At 47.1% G+C, this 24952-nt stretch overlaps 1 protein-coding gene across 5 annotated transcripts; it reads right to left on the reverse strand.

The window, feature by feature from the left end:
* Positions 1-1305: 1305 nt before the first annotated feature.
* Positions 1306-22627, reverse strand: LOC307221349 (uncharacterized protein). Of its 5 annotated transcripts, none has more exons than XM_079985812.1 (8): positions 22231-22548; positions 17784-17834; positions 12705-12732; positions 11589-11619; positions 9146-9203; positions 8729-8766; positions 6237-6267; positions 1319-2130 (listed from the first exon to the last, which is right to left on the reverse strand). In XM_079985812.1, exons 1-8 carry the CDS (start codon positions 22282-22284, stop codon positions 1876-1878), a joined length of 546 nt encoding a protein of 181 aa, XP_079841938.1. In that variant the 5' UTR covers positions 22285-22548; the 3' UTR covers positions 1319-1875. The 5 variants fall into 5 exon arrangements, with proteins under 5 accessions (XP_079841939.1, XP_079841938.1, XP_079841940.1 ...); XM_079985814.1 differs by having other exon boundaries at positions 2006-2130; positions 8733-8766; positions 22231-22488; XM_079985813.1 differs by lacking the exon at positions 17784-17834 and having other exon boundaries at positions 1306-2130; positions 22231-22627.
* Positions 22628-24952: the final 2325 nt, after the last annotated feature.

A 24952-nucleotide genomic window follows, 5' to 3' on the forward strand; every position in this document is an offset into this window, starting at 1 on the left:
ATTGGATATAATATAGCGTCCCTGTAAGCTTTTTGCAAGCATATTGGGATAAATCGTCAGTAAGTAGGTTGTCTACAGGAGCCCAGAGGTAAGAAGGGAGAGGAGGAAGATCGGGGGGGGGGGGGGGCGTTTCAGAGGCTGGCGGTGGGGCCACCTTCTGGGGTGTGAGCCTTGGCAGAACTCCAGCAATGCTGACCCCCCCCCCCAAAAAAAGCACCTCTCTCGTGCACATATTGGTGCAACCGCTGCAGAAAACACCAGTTGCCTTAATTGCTTCTTGCAGCAGATTGCAAAATGTGCATGATGGACGCCCAGCCCCAAGCCACAAGGAACTACCTCTTGTGCATTTTTAAACGGATTACAGCCGTGCAGATGCTGCTCCCTGGTTAGCAGTGCTATCCCAGTGGAGTTTGCAAAACACAGCTGGAATCCCTTTTGCAGCCAGTTGAAAATGGGGGCTGTGTTGATCCAGCAAGCTCAGCTCCCGGAGAGGCCTGAACTGCAACTTCGCCTTGAAGGCGAAACTGCCCAGTGCAGAGAAGAAGAAAAGGACAGTCCCTTCAGGGCAGCCGTGGCGAACATTTATCAGCTTGAGAGCCGGATTCCATTCAGGGCTGCCTTCCAGGGGCCATATACAAAGAGTGGGTGGGGTCAGAGTCAAGGGTGGGTGGAGCAATGAATATAATTTTTTTGCCTTTGTACAGTTAGCTGTTTGACACCCGCCCACACCCGACGATCTCTAACCTTCCAGGCATTATCAGAATTCAAGGCTGCGTTCTAGCCAGGAGAAAACAGGGTGTGACCTGGAGCGAATATTGAGGGCCAGGTAAATAAGCCTAGAGGGCCACATTTTACCTTGGACCTGAGGTTCCCTTGCTCTAGGACATGTCTACATGCCAAAGCTAAGCCATTTTCAAATCTTAAAAATAAAAATGCATTTGCCACTGAAAGACACTTTTTGGAACTGTAGTTCTTAGCGCCTTCGTAACAACGAACACAGGAGCTAGATAAATATTAGACAACTCAGTTGGATAGGGCGTGGTGCTAACACCGCCAAGGTTGCAGGTTCGATCCCCGTAAGGGGACAGTTTCATATTCCTGCATTACAGGGGGTTGAGCTAGATGACGCCCAGGGTCCCTTCCTTGATTGATGGATGGATGGATGGATGGATTGAATGAATGAATTTATATGCTGCCCTATACCCGAAGGTCTCAGGGCGGTTCACAGAACAAAATCAGAATATAAAACCACAAAATATATAATCAAAATAAAAACAACAACCCAACAGCCTTTCATGATTCTGTGAGCCTTCTGTGAGCCTAGTCAGACCATTGGTCCAACTACCTTAGTACTGCCTACACAGACTGGCAGCAGCTTATCTGACTTTCAGGCAGGGGAGTTGGGCCCTTGTTATGTACCGAGTTGAATAGGATCCAAAAGGCAGCAGTCTGATTGGTCCTAGAACAATAGGATTCAGAATGCAGCAGTCTGATTGGTCCTAGAACAATAGGATTCAGAATGCAGCAGTCTGATTGCTCCTAGAACAATAGGATCCAGAATGCATCAGTCTGATTGGTCCTAGAACAATGCAGCAGTATGATTGGTCCGCAGGAGCCACCCAATCCAGCTCCAGGTGGAAGTGAATCCGCAACCTGATTGGCCTACAGGAGAATCCCAGAATTAGCCAGTCACATGTAAATAATGTATATAAAGCAGACATTCTGGGGGAACTTCCATTTCCTCCGCACCACTATGAGCTGAATAAAGAGCATGAAATCCACTCTCGACTCCGAGTATATTTCAGCCCTTCTGCCTGCCAAGCAGTTGTCCTTACCACTGGGGGTGTGGTGTTAGCATGCGCGTTGGCAGAGGATTCAAACTGGACAGGGATCGGCGGGGCGGGGGCAGCAAGCTCCGCTTCCAGTGGGGCAAACTGCCCACACCTCCTTCAGAAGGCTAGCCTTATACGTCAGAACTTCAGTGTCACCCTTCCTAATCCAAAAATCGCAAACAGAAGACGAGTTTATTCCAGAAGCTGCTGTTTGCATCCCACAGTGGCAAAGAACTGGGGTTGATCTCTCCGCTGGCTCTGACCTCGTCACAGGCTCAGTGGCTCGGTGTTTTCTCGTCTGAGGAGAAATGAAAAGGGAAGGAGTGATTAGCCCCCATCTGTGCTAATTAAGATGCAGCAACCGCTCTCAATTCCCCACGGTCTAATCTGCAAAGGCCAGACTGCAGGATCCCTGCCTCTGGGCCTTGCTGATGTGGTCCAAAAGATAGCAGACCAAGACATTTGGCACCAGCTGGGATGAAGGAATTGCTGGGAAGAGGCATACAATGCGCCATCCAACCGCCTTAGGGACTCCGGATTTGTGTAGGGTCTACTCCTGAGCCTTTTCTCCTCCCAAAGGATGGATGGCCGCTAACAGATTAAGGTTGAATCCTGACAAGACAGAAGTACTGTTTTGGGGGGACAGCAGGCGGGCGGGTGTGGAGGACTCTCTGGTCCTGAATGGGGTAACTGTGCCCCTGAAGGACCAGGTGCGCAGCCTGGGAGTCATTTTGAACTCCATGGAGGCGCAGGTCAATTCTGTGTCCAGGGTAGCTGTTGACCAGATCCATCTGGTACGCAGGATGAGACCCTACCTGCCCACAGACTGTCTCCTCAGAGTGGTGCATGCTCTAGTTATCTCCCGCTTGGACTACTGCAATGCGCTCTACGTGGGGCTACCTTTGAAGGTGACCCACAAACTACAACTAATCCAGAATGCGGCAGGTAGACTGGTGACTGGGAGCGGCCGCTGAGACCACATAACACTGGTCTTGAAAGATCTACATTGGCTCCTAGTGTGTTTCCGAGCACAATTCAAAGTGTTGGTGCTGACCTTTAAAGCCCTAAATGGCCTCGGCCCAGTATATCTGAAGGAGCGTCTCCACCCCCATCGTTCAGCCCGGACACTGAGGCCCAGCGCTGAGTGTCTTCTGGCGGTTCCCTCACTGTAAGAAGCCAAGTTACAGGGAACCAGGAAGAGGGCCTTCTCGGTAGTGGCACCCGCCCTGTGGAACACCCTCCCACCAGATGTCAAAGAGAAGAACAGCTGCCAGACTTTTATAAGACATCTGAAAGCAGCCCTGTTTAGGGAAGCTTTTAATGTTTAACAGACCACTGTATTTTAATACTTTGTTGGGAGCCTCCCAGAGTGGCTGGGGAAACCCAGCCAAATGAGCGGGGTACAAATAATAAATTATTATATTATTATTATCCCGCAAGGCAGCAGAGGTTTAGGATCGGAGATGGGCTCTCTTCCCGGGTGGACGAGCCCCCCCTGCCCCTCACTCCCCTCTATAGCACATGCAAAAACTGCCTTCTTGACCACTGGACCTACTCTTTGTCTTGACCGCTCAATCCGCCAGAGTCTGGCTTTGCATGCAGGGAAGTTCCTAACCCACCGAGGGTTTGGCATGCCCTGGGATCTTTGGATGAAGGGTGGCATACAAATTTAATAATCATAAAATAAGTATAATAGTGTTGGGCTTGCCAATCAGAAGGTTGGCGGTTCAAATCCCTGCGATGGGGCAAGCTCCTGTTGCTCTGTCCCATCTCCTGCCAACCTAGTGGTTTGAAAGCATGCCAGTGCAAGTAGATAAATAGGCATCACTGCGACGGGAAGGTAAACGGCATTTCCTTGCGCTCCGGCTTCTGTCATGTTATTCCTTTGCACCAGAAACAGTTTAGTCCTGCTGGCCACGTGACCTGGAAAGCTGTCTGCGGACAAACGCCTGCTCCCTCGGCCTGAAGTGAGATGAGCACCGCAACCCCATAGTTGCCTTTGACAGGACTTAACTGTCCAGTGGTCCTTTACCTTTACCTTTACAGTTCCCAGGATTCTTCGGAGGAAATCATGCGCCTTAAATGTGAGGTGTAGAAAGAGCATTTAAAGCGCATGGGTCCTCCCAAAGAATGCTGGGAACTGTAGTTTGCTAAGATTGCCGGGAATTATAAATCTGTTAGTGGTAAACTACTGTTCCCAGTAGGGACGCGGGTGGCGCTGTGGGTTAAACCACAGAGCCTAGGGCTTGCCGATCAGAAGGTCGGCGGTTCGAATCCCCACAACGGGGTTAGCTCCCGTTGCTCGGTCCCTGCTCCTGCCCACCTAGCAGTTCAAAAGCACGTCGAAGTGCAAGTAGATAAATAGGTACCACTCCGGCGGGAAGGTAAACGGCGTTTCCGTGCTCTGCTCTGGTTCGTCATGTGCTGGCCACATGACCCGGAAGCTGTACGCCGGCTCCCTCGGCCAATAAAGCAAGATGAGCGCCGCAACCCCAGGGTCGTCCACAACTGGACCTAATGGTCAGGGGTCCCTTTACCTTACCGTTCCCAGTATTATTTGGGGAAAGGTACGTGCCTTAAATGTGCTTTATATGGTGCGGCTGTGAAGTTAGAAAAATGGATGGGGTAGGACAGAAAGCAGGGTCTTTCGTGACCCCAACCACTCTCCTTTCGGTTCAACAGTCTTGGATGTTTCAGGAGCAGCGCGCAAGGCTTTTGGAAGTGGGGACATCTGAGGTCGAAACGTGACATTAATTGAACTAGGCGTTTCCAGGAGGAGGAGAAGGATGGCTCCTAGCGCTTAACATCTTCATCTTCCAAGAACACACAAAGGTTGCGAGAGCGGGAAACCCTGCTTCCAAAAATTCGCCATGCAAAATCCAGAACTCTTGTCAACCCAAATTGTGCCTGGTGACTTTATTGAGGTGGTGGTGGGGAAATGAATGCAAATATACACATTCCAGTCAATTGAAGAAGAAGAAGAGTTTTGATTTGATATCCCGCTTTATCACTACCCGAAGGAGCCTCAAAGCGGCTAACATTCTCCTTTCCCTTCCTCCCCCACAACAAACACTCTGTGAGGTGAGAGGGGCTGAGAGACTTCAGAGAAGTGTGACTAGCCCAAGGTCACCCAGCAGCTGTAAGTGGAGGAGCGGGGAAGCGAACCCGGTTCACCAGATTACGAGTCCACCGCTCTTAACCACTACACCACCCTGCAAGCAAGGGAACTCTTTTGGGAAGCAGAATCTGTGTCCCAGGCAAAGCTGTTCTCAAAGTCAGACTAATAATAATAATAATAATAATAATAATAATAATAATAATAATAATTTATTTGTACCCCACCCATCTGGCTGGGTTTCCCCAGCCACTCTGGGCAGCTTCCACAGAGACAAAAAATACACTAAAATGTCACACATTAAAAACTTCCCTGAACCGGGCTGCCTTAAGATGTCTTCTGAATGTCAGGTAGTTGTTTTTCTCTTTGACATCTGGTGGGAGGGCGTTCCACAGGGCGGGCGCCACCACCAAGAAGGTCCTCTGCCTGGTTCCCTGTAACTTGGCTTCTTGCAGGGAGGGAACCACCAGAAGGCCCTCGGCGCTGGACCTCAGTGTCCGGGCTGAATGATGGGGGTGGAGACGCTCCTTCAGGTATACTGGACCGAGGCCGTTTAGGGCTTTAAAGGTCAACACCAACACTTTGAATTGTGCTAAATTTGAATTTAAAGCACATTCGGAGCACATTATTTCCCTCAGAGAATTCTGGGCACTGTAATTTAGCCTTCACACTGTTACAGTCACCAAGGAATGCGTTGCCACAAATGTGCTAGGATAATGTGCAGGCTGATCCAGGAAAGGGAAAAACTCTGGTTTGGGACAGGAAGAAGAGAGTTGAGAATAGGGGAAGTCCAGTTACAACAGGAAGTGCCTTACTTTTTTCTCTCTTTTTTTTTTTGGTAATGTAGGTTTTATTTATTTTCATCTTTAAACTGTTTTCAACTTTAAGCGCGGTGGCACTGAGATATATCTTTGCACTGGAGCGTACAACATAACGACAGTTTACATGAAAACAGAAATTAAACAACAATTAGAAATAAAAATAGAAATTCAACAGAAACAGAACAGAAATTAAACAATAAACGTTTCTGAATGTGTTAACAACATTGCGTCAAGGTGCGTATACCAAAATTATTACGGGTGCTACTGATATGAAATGATGTCTATTACTGTGTGTTCCTTAGACTGGTGGCTGGTATTTTGGATCAGCAGTGATTAGAATTTATAGGAAAGGGGAAAGGAAAAATAAAATGTGCTTCACGCACTCCAGACTGTGGGTGCTGTTTCACCATATGCCTTGTTATTTGTGTAATCGATAAAGTCACACCAGAAGACATGAAACAGCCTTACCTTTTGCTTTCCCCTTGGCAAGTACAGGAACCTGGGGGGGGGGGGGAAGGACACGACTAAACGACTAAACAACAACAAAAGATAAGCCACGGCCCACATAATTGATTGCATTACACTGGTGCTTTTTTTCTGGGGGGACGCAGGCGTACACATAACCCCTAAATATTTTATGAATCTAAGTTTGGCTTCTGTGTATGGTAACACTTTAAATGGGTCCTTCAACAGCATCTCGTGCGCATCTTTTCTTGTCGGTCTGAGTGTTGGATCCCAAATTATGAAAATCCTTCCCCACAGAGGTGAGTCTAATAGCTTTGTCACGCAGCTTTTGCTGTCTGCAGCGACAGACTTTGGGCTTTTAAAATTTCAGCAGCACCCTGTGCGGCTCTGCTGCTTCTGTGAATGTACACTTCTTGATCCCGGTCTTTGTCAGGTAAGGTATTTTGTTTTCTGCGGGGTGGGGTGTGGGACACACAAAAGCACACACACTTTGCTGCTTTCACTAAATGTATACTGTTCTGTTCTGGCAGGAACGGATTTCCTTTTCTTAAAAATAATAATAATAATTGCAACAGTTTTATCTGTTTTGAAACGTTATATTGTTATAACCTGTCCTGGGCCCTTATATGGTGGAGAGTGGATAACAAATGTTTTGAACAGGGCTGCCATATTTCAAAAAGTGAAAAAGTTGTGGAGCTTTCTTTTGCAAAATCTTTACCCCCTCCCCTCCCACCGCAAAAAATGAAGTTTTTGAGCTATTTTTAAAGGAAATTGCAAAAAAAAAAACCACCCAAAAACCCAACACTTCCGATATGGGCTGCCATGTTCGTGGGTTTTCCTGGACATCATTTTCGACGGGCGAATGTCCGGGATATTCCAGACATAGTAAAGGGTAAAGGGACCCCTGACCATTAGGTCCAGTCATGACCGACTCTGGGGTTGCAGCGCTCATCTCGCTTTACTGGCCGAGGGAGCCGGCGTACAGCTTCCGGGTCATGTGGCCAGCATGACTAAGCCGCTTCTGGCGAACCAGAGCAACGCACGGAAACGCCATTTACCTTCCCGCTGGAGCGGTACCTGTTTATCTACTTGCACTTTGACGTGCTTTTGAACTGCTAGGTTGGCAGGAGCAGGGACCGAGGAACGGGAGCGCACCCCGTCGCGGGGATTCGAACCGCCGACCTTCTGATCGGCAAGCCCTGTGGTTTAACCCACAGCGCCACCCGCGTCCCTTTTTCCAGACATATGGTAGCCTTATTTTAAATGGAAAACTAAATCTACTCCTGATGCAGAAACGCCCTCTCCATCCCTGGAACCTAAGCTATAAATAAGTTCCATTTTGTTTTGATAGTCACTAGGCAACTGCCTCTCACTCCAGGGACATTTTCTTTCTTTTTCTCTCTCTCTTTCTCCTTCCACTCAGCATCTGCTAACCCAAGGAGTGCATAAGGAAGATCACTGAACCGTGGGCGCCTCTTCGCTTCCTTCTCCTTGGAAATGCGAGTTGTATTTGAGGAGAAGATGCCAGGTTGCATTAGATCTCAAAATCAAGTCTGTTTCCCCCTGTCCCATGTGTGTGTGTATGTGTGTGTTGTGTACGTGCGCGCGCGCGCACACACACACACACACACACACAGACGGGGGATTTGAAGGTCTGGGGTGCCAAAACGATTTTCGAAATGTTGCAGGTAAAAAAAGAAGAAAAGAAAATGAAACATTTCCTTTGCGTGCTTCCAGTTCCGGAACATTCTCCCGTGCAAACACACAAATGCTCACCCGCCAAAATGAAGGGGAACGATGATGTGCATGCGCTTCAGGCATGGATCGTGGCCTATCACACAGATTTTGCTTTGAGTCCTTTACAGTGCTAACTTGGGTTAAGTACTTAATTCATTCCGGAGGTCCATTCTTAACCTGAAACTGTTCTTAACCTGAAGCACCACTTTAGCTAATGGGGCCTCCTGCTGCTGCCATGCCACCAGAGCACGATCTCTGTTCTCATCCTGAAGCAAACATCTTAACCTGAAGCACTATTTCTGGGTTAGCGGAGTCTGTAACCTGAAGCGTATGTAACCCGAGGTACCTCTGTATTTAATAAACCGTTTGCAATTTAAAACCCAGCCCACCCAAAAGGCTTGAGCAAACATTTCGAATGAAACCCCAAATTATCTTATTCATTATTGCATATGTTTGTTTATATTAAATTAATTTATTAAATTTCTACCCCGCCTTTCCACCAAAAGGCTCAGCAAGGTGTACACGGGTCCCCCCTCCCCATTTTGTCCTGATGTCAACTTTGCGAGGTAGATTAGGTTAACAGAGAGCAACTGGCTCAACGTCGCTCAGTGAATCCTGCTCTCCCCACATCCTAGCCCCAAGTTCACAGCATATGTGAAAAAAAGTGTAAAAGAGCCATTTCAGAGCAGGCTGCTTAAAAGGAAAGGGGGACGAGGGGGTTGAAAACGCAGCAAGTCAAGGACTCTCGATTGACTTACGTACACAGCTGCTCTTCGAGAACATAAATATCGTCTTGCTGGAAAGAAGGAGAGAAAGAGTTGATCATAAAAATGGCCGCTAAGTGTATAAAATCAAGTCACTCTAGGGAGTAAAATATTTAAGGGTTTGTATTGAGGCAGGTCCGCACCCAAGATTTTCGGGCCAGCGTTTATGATTTTAGACCTCAAAAAATATTCCATGGTGAGACAGAATACAACTACACTGGTACCTCGGGTTATGAACTTGATTCGTTCCAGAGGTCCATTCTTAATCTGAAACTGTTCTTAACCTGAGGTACCACTTTAGCTAATGGGGCCTCCCACCGCTGCGGGCGCACGACTTCTGTTCTCAGACTGTAACCCGAAATGTTTGTAACCCGAGGTGTTTGCAACCTGGCAGTGCCAAGGGCGACTCACCAGAGATTCCTGAAGCTCCTTCAGCTGTTGAACTTTCTTCTTGATCTTGTCGTTGTCTCTGAAAGTCAAGGAAGGGTGGGGGTTTCGGATGAGTGGATGGGCAAAAGGCAGCATTTTCCCTGGTCATACGAGAACTTTAGGTTTCCACCTTTCATATAGATCTGAAGGACCTGGACACCTCCTACGCCAGACATTCATCCTGGTCTGCTTGCACCAAGTTCACATGGAAGTTACCGTATTTTTCGCTCTATAAGACGCACCAGACCACAAGACGCACCTAGTTTTTGGAGGAGGAAAACAAGAAAAAAAAATATTCCGAATGCCAGAAGCCAGAACAGCAAGAGGGATCGCTGCGCAGTGAAAGCAGCAATCCCTCTTGCTGTTCTGGCTTCTGGGATAGCTGCTCAGCCTGCCTTCGCTCCATAAGACGCACACACATTTCCCCTTACTTTTCAGGAGGGAAAAAGTGAGCCTTATAGAGCAAAAAATATGGTAATTTGTTCCGGAGGTCCGTTCTTAACCTGAAACTGTTCTTAACCTGAAGACCACTTTAGCTAATGGGGCCTCCCGCTGCCGCCGCACCACCACTGCACGATTTCTGTTCTCATCCTGAAGCAAATTTCTCAATCCAAGGTAATATAAAATACAGTACATTCTATCTGGTTTTTATTGAGCATTTGTTACGATTTGTTGACGGGGCGGTTACACGGCAAGGAACATTTGCTCCACATCTACCTTGACTTCTTTCTTTTTTTCTTTCTTTCTTTACGTCATTGAAAAAAGAAGTGGATTTCTTGTGCTAGGCCAACAGAGCACTTTAACTTAATCTAAGCAAACTAGTGTGTGACTGAATTACTCCTGCAAATAAATGATAGCTTGGAAGTGCCTATTAAACAGCAAACTAATAATAATAATAATACTAATAATAGACTTTTTGTGGTCTGGAAATTGATGGGCAATGCACTGAAAAGTCTGATAAGCACATTTACAGGAAGATATGCAAATATCCCACAAGCCAATCAGGATAAATGCAAGACACTGTTTACACTGGCTGGCAGCAGGGATAAAGAGGTGTGAGTTCAGATCATTGATCCATCAAGCTTGATACTGCCTGCACTGGCTGGCAGCGACTCTCCAAGGATTTAGGCAGGACTCTTCAGGATAAAGGGATGCGGGTGGGGCTGTGGGTTAAACCACAGAGCCTAGGACTTGCCAATCAGAAGGTTGGCGGTTCGAATCCCCGTGATGGGGTGAGCTCCCGTTGCTCGGTCCCTGCTCCTGCCAACCTAGCAGTTCGAAAGCACACCAGTGCAAGTAGATAAATAGGTACCACTCCGGCGGGAAGGTAAACGGCGTTTCCGTGCGCTGCTCTGGTTCGCCAGAAGTGGCTTAGTCATGCTGGCCACATGACCCGGTAGCTGTACGCCGGCTCCCTCAGCCAATAAAGCGAGATGAGTGCCGCAACCCCAGAGTCGGATACGACTGGGCCTAATGGTCAGGGGTCCCCTTTACCTTTACCTTCAGAATAAGAGCAGATGCTCTACCACTGAAGCACAATTTCTCCTCTTCTTTCCTCCACCCCCCTTCTTTTAAAAAAATTATCCAAGGCTTTTAATAGGTGGATGCTGTTTTCCTTGACCTGCTTACAGACAGCAAGAGAGCAGCAGACAGCCACATTTAGGATTAACACTGTCGCCTGAAAGTTCATCCCATTAATATTTTCAATAAACATATGTATGGTTCCCCACCCTTAAAGTGCATTTGTAGAGCATATATGTTTGAATTTTTAAATATATGCATATTTTATTGGGCTGTTGTTTTTATTTTGATTATATATATTGTGGCTTTTATGTTGATGCATGAAATATACTCGGGAGTCGAGAGTGGATTTCATGCTCTTTATTCAGCTCATAGCGGTGAGGAGGAATGGAAGTTCCCCCAGAATGTCTGCTTTATATACATTATTTACACAATAGGCCCCACGTGATTGGCTAATTCCGGGATTCTCCTGTAGGCCAGTCAGGTTGCAGATTCACTTCCACCTGGAGCTGGACTGGGTGGCTCCTGTGGACCAATCAGACTGCTGCATTCTGGGTCCTGTTGTTCTAGGACCAATCAGACTGCTGCATTCTGGGTCCTATTGTTCTAGGACCAATCAGACTGCTGTATTCTGAATCCTATTGTTCTAGGACCAATCAGACTGCTGCATTCTGAATCCTATTGTTCTAGGACCAATCAGACTGCTGCATTCTGGGTCCTATTGTTCTAGGACCAATCAGACTGCTGCATTCTGGGTCCTATTGTTCTAGGACCAATGAGACTGCTGCATTCTGAATCCTATTGTTCTAGGACCAATCAGACTGCTGCATTTTGGATCCTATTCAACTCAGTACATAACAATGCCCCACATCAATAAACAAGCAAGTACATAAATCAGAAATACCTAAGTAAGATTTCTTCTGTTGACTTGAAAACTGAAGGAGAGAAAGGAAAGATAGTAAAAAAGGCAAATTCTCCTAAGACAAGATTGGTGACTATTAACTAAGAATCTGTCTGGAGCAAGCGGCAATTCAGATATTGCTGGACTACAGCTCCCATCATTCCCTTGACCACTGACCAGGGGCTGATGGGAGTTGGAGTCCAACAGCATCAGCGGGTGGGATGCTCTCATTTCCCACTAAACCCAGAGCTAGCTTGGAATTAACTGAGTTGGGAGAATCCTAGCAAATAGCTTCAAGTTAAGTCCAGCCCTGGATGACCTGTTGAGAAGGGGGAGGACCTGGCCAGGACGCTCAGCTGGTACATGTGAAAAGGATCTAGGAGTCTTGGTTGACCACAAACTTGACATGAGCCAACAGTGTGACGCGGCAGCTAAAAAAGCCAATGCAATTCTGGGCTGCATCAATAGGAGTATTGCATCTAGATCAAGGGAAGTAATAGTGCCACTGTATTCTGCTCTGGTCAGACCTCACCTGGAGTACTGTGTCCAGTTATGGGCACCACAGTTCAAGAAGGACACTGACAAACTGGAACGTGTCCAGAGGAGGGCAACCAAAATGGTCAAAGGCCTGGAAACGATGCCTTATGAGGAACGGCTAAGGGAGCTGGGCATGTTTAGCCTGGAGAAGAGGAGGTTAAGGGGTGATATGATGGCCATGTTCAAATATATAAAAGGATGTCAGATAGAGGAGGGAGAAAGGTTGTTTTCTGCTGCTCCAGAGAAGCGGACACGGAGCAATGGTTCCAAACTACAAGAAAGAAGATTCCACCTAAACATTAGGAAGAACTTCCTGACAGTAAGAGCTGTTTGACAGTGGAATTTGCTGCCAAGGAGTGTGGTGGAGTCTCCTTCTTTGGAGGTCTTTAAGCAGAGGCTTGACAACCATATGTCAGGAGTGCTCTGATGGTGTTTCCTGCTTGGCAACCTCTCCATGTGGGAAAGAAGCCACTGCAGGACCAATACGTCTTCGCATGCCTGGTCCTCAAAACATGTCGGTCCCTTCCCTACCAATCCTGTTCTGTTCCCACCGCAGCCCTGCAGGGAAGCAAAACGTCTCACCTTCATTTTCCTCCCTTAGCCTTGAATTCTGCAAAGTTCAGGTGAAGAGGAACTTGGTTAATAATAATAATAATAATAATAATAATAATAATAATAATAATAATAATTTATTTATACCCCGCCCTCTCCGGCCAGAGCCAGGTCAGGGTGGCTAACAACAGTAAAATTACAGTAAAGACATACAGTAATGGGGGTGGGGGTGGGGAAACCAATTTAAAATACAGGTTAAAATGCAATTTAAAATGCAGCCTCATTTTAAAAGTACCGTATTTTTCACTCTATAAGATGCACCAGACCATAAGACGCACCTAGTTTTTGGAGGAGGAAAACAAGAAAAAATATATTCTGAATCTCAGAAGCCAGAACAGCAAGAGGGATCGCTGCGTAGTGAAAGCAGCGATCCCTCTTGCTGTTCTGGCTTCCGGGATAGCTGCGCAGCCTGCATTCGCTCCGTAAGACGCACACACATTTCCCCTTACTTTTTAGGAGGGAAAAAGTGAGTATTATAGAGCAAAAAATACGGTAGCCCATAGATCAAAACCATAAGGGGAGGGAAACATAAGGGTCAGACTGAGTCCAAACCAAAGGCCAGGCGGAACAGCTCTGTCTTGCAGGCCCTGCGGAAACGTAGACAGTGATAATGTGGGATGTAATCCATTGCTACAGTCAACTGCAACATTCCTTATTTCCCTAGTGTGGGAAGAAGCAGGAGAACATCCAGTCAGTGTAACTTTCTGTTCCACTGGTCTGGAGCTTCCTCGCCCTGCGTGTCATCTGGGAGATGAGCGTGGCTCTGGCTGACTCCATAAAAGAATGGAGCCATGCAGCCATTTCCTCACTTGCGATCTAGTTTTGACTTCCTGTTGTCTTGTTCTCTCTCTTGCTGCCATGCCGCTCTTACTTAAAGGTAAAGGTACCCCTGCCCATACGGGCCAGTCTTGACAGACTCTGGGGTTGTGCGCCCATCTCACTTAAGAGGCCAGGGGCCAGCGCTGTCCGGAGACACTTCCGGGTCACGTGGCCAGCGTGACATCGCTGCTCTGGCGAGCCAGAGCCGCACACGGAAACGCCGTTTACCTTCCCGCTGGTAAGCGGTCCCTATTTATCTACTTGCACCCGGAGGTGCTTTCGAACTGCTAGGTTGGCAGGCGCTGGGACCGAGCAGCGGGAGCGCACCCCGCCGCAGGGATTCGAACCGCCGACCTCTCGATCGGCAAGTCCTAGGTGCTGAGGCTTTAACCCACAGCGCCACCTGCGTCCATGCCGCTCTTACTTACTGCTTTCTTATTTACACCTCAAGGTGGTTTTGCCCATCATTGGCTCTCTGGCTCCACCTAGTGTTGACCTCCCTGCCTTCCACCCTATCTGCCCCACAGGGTGCCAGCTACCACTGCTAGCACACTGATAGCACAAAAATATAATTTTGCTGTCTGCTGGCTCTCAGCCATCAGCATGTGAGTTCAGTCTCCACATGAGATGAACTCACTTTGTTTATGTAACTACAGTGGTACCTCAGGTTAAGTACTTAATTCGTTCCGGAGGCCCGTTCATAACCTGAAAATGTTCTTAACCTGAAGCACCACTTTAGCTAATGGGGCCTCCCGCTGCTGCCGTACCGCCGGAGCACGATTTCTGTTCTCATCCTGAAGCAGAGTTCTTAACTTGAGGTACTATTTCTGGGTTAGCGGAGTCTGTAACCTGAAGCGTATGTAACCCGAGGTACCACTGTACTAAGAAAAGCCTGCCTTTCAGGGATCATATCGTGAACTGAAATGTGAGTGAACTTGTTGTTTCTTTACACAGAAAGACTCTGGGGTCTTTATTCTTTTAAGCGGGTTCAAAAGGGAAATTAATCTTAACTAAGAGATTCTGTGCGTTTCCGTGCACTGCTCTGGTTCGCCAGAAGCGGCTTAGTCATGCTGGCCACATGACCCGGAAGCTGTTCGCCGGCTCCCTCGGCCAGTAAAGCGAGATGAGCGTCGCAACCCCAGAGTCGGCCACGACTGGACCTAATGGTCAGGGGTCCCTTTACCTTTAAGAGATTCAAACAAATCTGCAAACTAGCCCCCAGCTATATCGAGGGGAATCTGCTTTGCTACAACAAAGCTATGGTTTTCCCAGTAGTGATGTGTGGAAGTGAGAGCTGGACCATAAAGAAGGCTGATTGCCAAAGAATTGATGCTTTTGAATTATGGTGCTGGAGGAGACTCTTGAGAGTCCCGTGGACTGCAAGAAGATCAAACCTCTCCATTCTGAAGGAAATCAGCCCTGAGTGCTCACTGGAAGGACAGATCCTGAAGCTGAGGCTCCAGGACTTTGGCCACCTCATGAGAAGAGAAAACTCCCTGGAAAAGACCCTGCTGCTGGGAAAGATGGAGGGCATAAGGAGAAGGGGACGACAGAGGACAAGATGGTTGGACAGTGTTCTCGAAGCTACCAGCATGAGTTTGACCAAACTGCGGGAGGCAGTGGAAGACAGGAGGGCCTGGCGTGCTCTGGTCCAGAGAGTCACGAAGAGCCGGAAACGACTAAACAACAACATTCCCGCAGATAAATCCTCTGCTGATGAGGGCCAGCCCTGTTGTAAGAAAGTGTGAGGAGTCTGCCTCTGGCAGCAGGTATTGACGTGGAGCCCGTGGTGGCGATGGAGACCCTTCCCACCTCAGATGCAGTAAAAGATGCCAACCTGCAGCCAAAGTCCAACCCGGATTCAATGGCCCATCTGGCTGGTGGCATGGGCAGCGGCTGCCATCTTGTCTTTTGCTTCAGGCAGCCAAATAACTTGAACCAGCTGTCCAGTTTATAATGGCTGATGCTACAGTCACTGGGCTTTGAGCTGAGGGGTGCTAGCAGTGGTAGCTGGCACCCCCTGGGGCAGATAGGGTGGAAGGCAGGGAGGTCAACACTAGGTGGAGCCAGAGAGCCAATGATGGACAAAACCACCCCGAGTGAATGGAGGTGTAAGCAAGAAAGCATGTTGGTTGGAGTTTCCTCTTCATCGCGATGGACCAGCCTCCCCTGGACACAGTGACCCAGGAATAATAATAATAATAATAATAATAATAATAATAATAATAATAATAATAATTTATCATTTATACTCTGTCCATCTCAGCCTCTCTGGGTGGCTCCCAAATGAGTTGTTGTTGTTGTTGTTTAGTCGTTTAGTCGTGTCCGACTCTTCGTGACCCCATGGACCAGAGAACGCCAGGCACTCCTGTCCTCCACTGCCCCCCGCAGCTTGGTCAGACTCATGCTGGTAACCTCGAAAACACTATCCAACCATCTCGTCCTCTGTCGCCCCCTTCTCCTTGTACCCTCCATCTTTCCCAACATCAGGGTCTTCTCCAGGGAGTCTTCTCTTCTCATGAGGTGGCCAAAGTACTGGAGCCTCAGCTTCACAATCTGTCCTTCCAGTGAGCACTCAGGGCTGATTTCCTTCAGAATGGAGAGGTTTGATCTTCTTGCAGTCCATGGGACTCTCAAGAGTCTCCTCATAATAATAATAATAATAATAATAATAATAATAATAATTATAATAATAATAATAATAATGTGATAAAACATCAAACATTAAAAACTTCCTTAAACACTGCTGTCTTCAGGTGTCTTCTAAAAGTCAGATAGTTTATTTCCTTGACATCTGATGGGAGGGCGTTCCAAAGGACAGGCGCCATCACCGAGAAGGCCTTCTGCCTGATTCCCTGTAACCTCACTTCTCGCAGGGAGGGAACCACCAGAAAGCCCTCGGACCTCAGTGTCCGGGCAGAACGATGGGGGTGGAGATGCTCCTTCAGGTATACTGGGCCAAGGCCATTTAAGGCTTTAAAGCTCAGCACCAACACTTTGAATTGTGCTCGAAAACGTACTGGGAGCCAATGTAGGTCTTTCAGGATGGCGTTATGTGGTCTTGCTGGCCGCTCCTACCAGGAACAACCAAAGAGGTGCTGCCCCAGCAGGGCGGCCAACTTGAATGAAATATTGTGGGGGCCCAGGTAAGCTCCGCAACGCGTAATCGGTCACATGATACAGTGCACACACACCATTTTAATGGGGCTGCCCATCCACTTTGCAGGCCCCTGGGCCCCTCAAATACCATATTTTTCACTTTATAAGACGCACCCGGCCATAAGATGCACCTAATTTTAGAGGAGGAGAACAAGAAAAAAAAATTCTCTCCCTCTCTGCACAGCTCCTTTACAGCGAAGTGGTCAGAATAGCAAGAGGGATCGCTGTGCAGCGAAAGCAGCGATCCCTCTTGCTGTTCTGGCTTCTGTGATAGTTGCACAGTCTGCATTCGCTTCATAAGACGCACACACATTTCCCCTTACTTTTTAGGAGGGAAAAGTGCGTCTCATAGAGTGAAAAATACGGTATTTTATTGTGGGGGTTTAAGTCCCTATGGCCCCTTGGACATGGCTCCTATGTGCCCCAGTGACAGAAAGTGACAGGAAGCAATGTCTGCCATAAGCTGACTTGTACCAAGTCTGACTGTTGCTCCACCTGGCTAAGTATTGTCTCTACAGATCTCTGGGGTTACAGTCTGGCTTGTCTCCCAGCTTTGCCTAGAGATGCTGCCAGGATGAGACCTGTGACCATCTGCTTGCAAAGCAAATGTTCCACCGCTGAGCTATAGACCTGTCACTCATGGTATGCCAAGAGGCCCCTTAAAGGTAAAGGTAAAGGGACCCCTGACCATTAGGTCCAGTCGTGACCAACTCTGGGGTGGCGGCGCTCATCTCGCTTTATCGGCCAAGGGAGCCGGCGTACAGCTTCCGGCTCATGTGGCCAGCATGACTAAGCTGCTTCTAGCGAACCAGAGCAGCGCATGGAAATGCCGTTTACCTTCTCGCCAGAGTGGTACCTATTTATCTACTTGCACTTTAACATGCTTTCGAACTGCTAGGTTGGCAGGAGCAGGGACCGAGCAACAGGAGCTCACCCCGTTGCGGGGATTCGAACCGCCGACCTTATGATCGGCAAGTCCTAGGTTCTGTGGTTTAACCCACAGCGCCATCTGCGTCCCTAAAGGCCCCTTATCTCTCCCCTTGTCCCTCTGAGCTGTTTTACGGTGCTCACCATTTGCCGCAAGTTTGCGTTGGCCTTCTGAAGGGATCTGATCTTTTCCATCTGTAGGAAAATTGAAGAAAAAAATTACAATAAACAGGAGAGGAAACATGAGATCCCGTAACACCCTTCTCAAAAATATATAGATTCTTTGATATAATAAATTTGTTTCCAGATTTCCCTTCAAAACGTTCAGCTGCTAAAGCTGACATTGAATTTGTTGTTGTTTAGTCGTTTAGTCGTGTCCGACTCTTCGTGACCCCATGGACCAGAGAACGCCAGGCACTCCTGTCTTCCACTGCCCCCCGCAGCTTGGTCAGACTCATGCTGGTAACCTCGAAAACACTATCCAACCATCTCGTCCTCTGTCGCCCCCTTCTCCTTGTGCCCTCCATCTTTCCCAACATCAGGGTCTTCTCCAGGGAGTCTTCTCTTCTCATGAGGTGGCCAAAGTACTGGAGCCTCAGCTTCACAATCTGTCCTTCCAGTGAGCACTCAGGGCTGATTTCCTTCAGAATGGAGAGGTTTGATCTTCTTGCAGTCCATGGGACTCTCAAGAGTCTCCTCCAGCACCATAATTCAAAAGCATCAATTCTTCGGCGATCAGCCTTCTTTATGGTCCAGCTCTCACTTCCATACATCACTACTGGGAAAACCATAGCTTTAACTATACGGACCTTTGTTGGCAAGGTGATGTCTCTACTTCTCAAGATGCTGTCTAGGCCTGTCATTGCCCTTCTCCCAAGAAGCAGGCGTCTTTTAATTTCGTGGCTGCTGTCACCATCTGCAGTGATCATGGAGCCCAAGAAAGTAAAATCTCTCACTGCCTCCATTTCTTCCCCTTCTATTTGCCAGGAGGTGATGGGACCAGTAGCCATGATCTTCGTTTTTTTGATGTTGAGCTTCAGACCATATTTTGCACTCTCCTCTTTCACCCTCAATAAAAGGTTCTTTAATTCCTCCTCACTTTCTGCCATCAAGGTTGTGTCATCTGCATATCTGAGGTTGTTGATATTTCTTCCGGCAATCTTAATTCCCGCTAGGGATTCATCCAGCCCAGCCTTTCGCATGATGAATTCTGCATATAAGTTAAATAAGCAGGGAGACAAAATGCAGCCTTGTCGTACTCCTTTCCCAATTTTGAACCAGTCAGTTGTTCCATATCCAGTTCTAACTGTAGCTTCTTGTCCCACATAGAGATTTCTCAGGAGACAGATGAGGTGATCAGGCACTCCCATTTCTTTAAGAACTTGCCATAGTTTGCCATGGTCGACACAGTCAAAGGCTTTTGCATAGTCAATGAAGCAGAAGTAAATGTCTTTCTGGAACTCTCTAGCTTTCTCCATAATCCAGCGCATGTTTGCAATTTGGTCTCTGGTTCCTCTGCCTCTTCTAAATCCAGCTTGCACTTCTGGGAGTTCTCGGTCCACATACTGCTTGAGCCTTCCTTGTAGAATTTTAAGCATAACCTTGCTAGCATGAGAAATTAGTGCAATTGTGCGATAGTTGGAGCATTCTTTGGCACTGCCCTTCTTTGGGATTGGGATGTAGACTGATCTTCTCCAATCTTCTGGCCACTGCTGAGTTTTCCAAACTTGCTGGCATATTGAGTGTAGCACCTTAACAGCATCATCTTTTAAAATTTTAAATAGTTCAGCTGGAATACCATCACTTCCACTGGCCTTGTTATTTGCAGTGCTTTCTAAGGCCCATTTGACTTCACTCTCCAGGATGTCTGGCTCAAGGTCAGCAACCACACTACCTGGGGTATATGAGACATCCGTTTCTTTCTGGTATAATTCCTCTGTGTATTCTTGCCACCTCTTCTTGATGTCTTCTGCTTCTGTTAGGTCCTTTCCACTTTTGTCCTTTATTATGGAAATCTTTGTACGAAATGTTCCTTTCATATCTCCAATTTTCTTGAACAGATCTCTGGTTCTTCCCATTCTATTGCTTTCCTCTATTTCTTTGCATTGCTTGTTTAAGAAGGTCTTCTTGTCTCTCCTTGCTATTCTTTGGAAATCTGCATTCAATTTCCTGTATCTTTCACGATCTCCCTTGCATTTTGCTTGCCTTCTCTCCCCCGCTATTTGTAAGGCCTCGCTGGACAGCCACTTTGCTTTCTTGCATTTCCTTTTCATTGGGATGGTTTTCGTTGCTGCCTCCTGTATAATGTTACGAGCCTCCATCCATAGTTCTTCAGGCACTCTGTCCACCAAATCTAAATCCTTAAACCTGTTCCTCACTTCCACTGTGTATTCATAAGGGATTTGACTTAGATTGTATCTTACCGGCCCAGTGGTTTTTCCTACTTTCTTCAGTTTAAGCTTGAATTTTGCTATAAGAAGCTGATGATCTGAGCCACAGTCAGCTCCAGGTCTTGTTTTTGCTGACTGTATAGAGCTTCTCCATCTTTGGCTGCAGAGAATATAATCAATCTGATTTCAATCCTGCCCATCTGGTGATGTCCATGTGTAGAGTCATCTCTTGTGTTGTTGGAAAAGCGTGTTTGTGATGACCAGCTTGTTCTCTTGACAGAACTCTATTAGCCTTTGCCCTGCTTCATTTTGATCTCCAAGGCCAAACTTGCCAGTTGTTCCTTTTATCTCTTGACTCCCTACTTTAGCATTCCAATCCCCTATAATGAGAAGAACATCCTTCTTTGGTGTCACTTCTATAAGGTGTTGCAAGTCTTCATAGAATTGGTCAATTTCAGTTTCTTCAGCACCAGTAGTTGGTGCATAAACTTGGATTACTGTGATGTTAAAAGGTCTGCCTTGGATTCGTATCAAGATCATTCTATCATTTTTGAGATTGCATCCCAGTACAGCTTTTGCCACTCTTTTGTTGACTATGAGGGCCACTCCATTTCTTTTACGGGTTTCTTGCCCACAGTAGTAGATATGATGGTCATCCGAACTGAATTCACCCATTCCCGTCCATTTTAGTTCACTGATACCCAGGATGTCAATATTTATTCTTGCCATCTCATTTTTGACCACCTCCAACTTACCCATGTTCATGGTTCTTACATTCCAGGTTCCTATGCAATATTTTTCTTTACAGCATTGGACTTTCCTTTCGCTTCCGCTTCCAGGCATATCCGCAACTGAGCTTCCTTTCGGCTTTGGCCCAGCCGCTTCATCAGCTCTGGATCTACTTGTACTTGCCCTCCGCTCTTCCCCAGTAGCATGTTGGACGCCTTCTGACCTGAGGGGCTCATCTTCCAGCGTCATAACTTTTATATGCCTGTTGTCTTTGTCCATGGAGTTTTCTTGGCAGGGATACTGGAGTGGCTTGCCGGTTCCTCCTCCAGGTGGATCACGTTTGGTCAAAACTCTCCACTATGACCTGTCCATCTTGGGTGACCCTGCACGGCATAGTTCATAGCTTCTCTGAGTTCTTCAAGCCCCTTCGCCACGACAAGGCAGTGATCCATGAAGGGGTGACGTTGAATACCCTCAATTATTCCTTGAATGCTCAAGCTTTTGCTGAAGCCTGATGTCTATATTTAGTGTCATTTTATATATGACAGTATGTGGCTATTGGCATCCCTTGACACGTGGCATTTGCCTGGATTTGATGGATGATGCTGAATAACATATATGCAGCAGTCTTTGCTTCCATAAAATTGAGGGGGGCGCGTTGCTATTCGGTTGTTCTTGTTTTTATTTTGGTTATGTATTTTGTGTTCTTATATTGTGATTTTATCCTGTGAACTGCCCTGAGGCCTGTGGGTATAGGGCAACAAAAACAACAAACAAACTAATAATAATAATAATAATAATAATAATAATAATAATAGAAGATGGCTATCATATTTCCTCTCATGCTTAGGTTGTATATAAAGGAATAAAAATAAAATGTAAATAACTAAAAACTTGTAGCCTCAGGACGCCACAGTTTCCGCTGACCTTCCTTCCAAGGAAACTGGACTCTGGGCGAGCGTTGAAACCCCTGGAGATATCTCACCACTCAGAGACTGGGGTGGTGTGCAATGTTATGTTCTTGTGGTCATCACAAATCACCCCAATTGCACATTAAAAATGACATCCAATGAGGCCTTAGAAGCCTGAAGGAGCGTCTCCACCCCCATCGTTCTGCCCGGACGCTGAGGTGCAGCGCCGAGGGCCTTCTGGCAGTTCCCTCACTACGAGAAGCAAACAGGGAACCAGGCAGAGGGCCTTCTCGGTGGTGGCACCCGCCCTGTGGAACGCCCTCCCACCAGATGTCAAAGAGAAGAACAGCTGCCAGACTTTTATAAGACATCTGAAAGCAGCCCTGTTTAGGGAAGCTTTTAATGTTTAACAGACCACTGTATTTTAATACTTTGTTGGGAGCCTCCCAGAGTGGCTGGAGAAACCCAGCCAAATGAGCGGGGTACAAATAATACATTATTATTATTATTATTATTATTATTATTATTATTATTATTATTCCGACTCCGAAGGATGCTCACCAGGTTCTGATTCCTCTGTTCCAGTAAGAGAAGCCTTCTTCCTCGCTCCGCCATGGTGGGCAGCTACATGCAGAAAGCACCGTGAGCAAAGGGCAAAGGATACCACGGTCCCATCAGACGACCCAGTTTTTCTCCTCTCAACCTGCAGCCGCAATCTGGGCTGGTCTTGGCAGTTCCTCACTAAGCTGGTGCCTGTTGCCCTCAGCACCCAATGCCCCTCCATCTTGCCTTGTGACGATGCCCGTGATGTCATAGGAGACCTGAGGGTTTATTTTTGACAAATAAATATAACATCCTACAGGGACCTGCCTTTTGGGTACCTTCAGAGGCAGGGGAGGAGAAGGACTGATGGTCTCTGCGTAGCCTTATTAGACTTTACTGATTGGTGGGGTCTGCGTTGCTCCCGGACGGGAGGAAGGAAGTCAAGTGACACTGAGGGTTGATTCAGAGAAAGAGTTCTGTATTTTGTCGGAAATCAAGCCTTTATCAGGAGAAACTGGCAACTCTCCCAGGCACCCGGCATGATTCCCTGTTGACCTCCCTGGCTGCATTCCCCAGCAAGATCCAGGCTAGGTCGCAATAGGCGATCCTTCTCAGCGTGAGAAGAACACACCCCTCTTTCCTGCCCCCTGGCAGGGGAAAGAGATAGACAGAAACGTATCTACATGCCTTTATTTCTGTCTTTGCAGCATTACAAAAAACATGACTGCTCTCTTCAAACTCCAGCAGTCTAGCAACAAACACTTCCTGGACAGGAACAAACGGAAGTGCTCATATTACACTCTGAGCTAATTCCAGTGCTTTGCACTGTGAATAGACTGCCCCTCTGTTTCCCACGGGCAGTCCCAACATTCCCATCATGTTTACTTTTCAAGCTAGCACTTTGCAGCTGCATTGCATCCATATCGTAACATATTTCTGCTTTCCGGAGCAGCAGAAAGGCACTTGCGTGGTGTGTCCACAGCAAGTCAAAAGAAATGAGGGATTTCATGCAGTATATATATTCTCCAGGCACCCTCTCCCCCCTCCCCCAGGAATCCAGCCACGTCAGCTTATACACGCAGGTTGACATCACATATGTTCCTGCTCCGGCACTCTTAACCATAAAAGGGTTTTCCGTCCTGTACTCCTGACTATAAAAGGGTTTTCCTTCCTATACTCTTATCTTGGAGCAAGAGGTCACCAACTCCAAGAACACACTCTGGTGCTGTTCCCGGACTAGGTCTGTGCGTCAGAGTGTGGTCAGGATGTAAGATAAGACCTAGACGTGTCATCCCTACTCCCCTGGAACAGCCAAGGCCATCCACTGCCGTGACTGATAAAGGAGAGAGCTTTGTTTAATGAAGCTTTGTCATGAAGAGTCGGACATGACTAAACGACTAAACATCAACAGCTCAAGTTAATGCATTTTAGAAATGCTCTCTTGGAGAAAGAAGAAAGGGGTTTTTTGAGTCAGTTTCAAACTGACTGCACAGAAACCCATTCCTTCATCTGTGCTTCTTAATAAAATAATAATAAAAATAAAAATAATAATAATAATAATAATAATAATAATTATCCCGCCCTCCCCAGCTGTGCCCCAAGTGCACGACTAAATATTTTGGCACTTGCCTGCCAGACCAGAGGCGAGGAAACCTTTCAAGTGCCAGGGGAACATTGATATGGATGGGCTTTTCCTCCATTGTTGACATCCATCCTCCATGGATCAGTCTGATTCTTTGTCGAAGTTGGTAGCGACCACAGTTTCCTGTGGGAGGGAATTCCGCAGTTTAACTACAGGAAGATGTGCTTTCTTTTATCTGCCCCGAATCTTCCGACATTCAGCTTCGCTGGGTTGCTCACGAGTTCTGGTCTTACGAAAGAGGGAGAAAACGTTTTCTCTGTTCAATTTTCCCATGCCTGGCACAATCTCACAAATTTATTACCGTATCACCTCTTATGCACCTTTTCTCTCAGTGAAAAAGTCCCAAATGCTGTGATCTTTCCTCACAGGAGAGCCTCAAAAAAGTATTGACCATTTTGGTTGCCCTTTTTTGTACCTTTTCCAGCTCTACGACATCCTTTTCCTCGAGGTGAGGTGACCTCACCAGTAAATCTTGAGATGCCCGTCTTGAGAAATTCTGGTTAAAAGCCTTCTCAATTTCTCCCCCCGCAATTGCGACAATGCTGGTATTCACTCAGGTTCATATATATTTCAAAATATATTTTAGCGACACACTAAGTTTCGAATTCTTTTGAATTATGGTGCTGGAGGAGACTCTTGAGAGTCCCATGGACTGCAGGAAGATCCAACCTCTCCATTCTGTAGGAAATCAGCCCTGAGTGCTCACTGGAAGGACAGATCCTAAAGCTGAGGCTCCAATACTTTGGCCACCTCACGAGAAGAGAAGACTCCCTGGACAAGACCCTGATGTTGGGAAAGATGGAGGGCACAAGGAGAAGGGGACGACAGAGGATGAGATGGTGGGACAGTGTTCTCGAAGCTACGAACATGAGTTTGACCAAACTGCGGGAGGCCGTGGAAGACAGGAGTGCCTGGCGTGCTCTGGTCCACGAGGTCATGAAGAGTCGGACATGACTAAACGACTAAACAACAAGTTTCGAATCTGGGAATGGTTTCAAAACCTGCCTCAAGTACACACACACACACACACACACACACACACATTTTTATTAATTTTTTAACATCATTTCCAACAGTCATTTAACATAACTTCTTATC

This window comes from Podarcis cretensis (genome assembly GCF_951804945.1).
Source record: "Podarcis cretensis genome assembly, chromosome: 8".
In the NCBI taxonomy this organism is placed as follows: domain Eukaryota; kingdom Metazoa; phylum Chordata; class Lepidosauria; order Squamata; family Lacertidae; genus Podarcis; species Podarcis cretensis.

What these genes read in the sequence shown, in the direction of transcription:
- LOC307221349 (XM_079985812.1), bottom strand. Translation starts at nt 22,284, where the DNA reads ATGGCGGAGCGAGGAAGAAGGCTTCTCTTACTGGAACAGAGGAATCAG. An exon ending in AACAGAGGAATCAGAACCTG is followed by an intron (nt 17,835 to 22,230) that starts GTGAGCATCCTT and finishes ATTTTCCTACAG; the next exon opens with ATGGAAAAGATCAGATCCCT. An exon ending in ACGCAAACTTGCGGCAAATG is followed by an intron (nt 12,733 to 17,783) that starts GTGAGCACCGTA and finishes TGAACTTTGCAG; the next exon opens with AATTCAAGGCTAAGGGAGGA.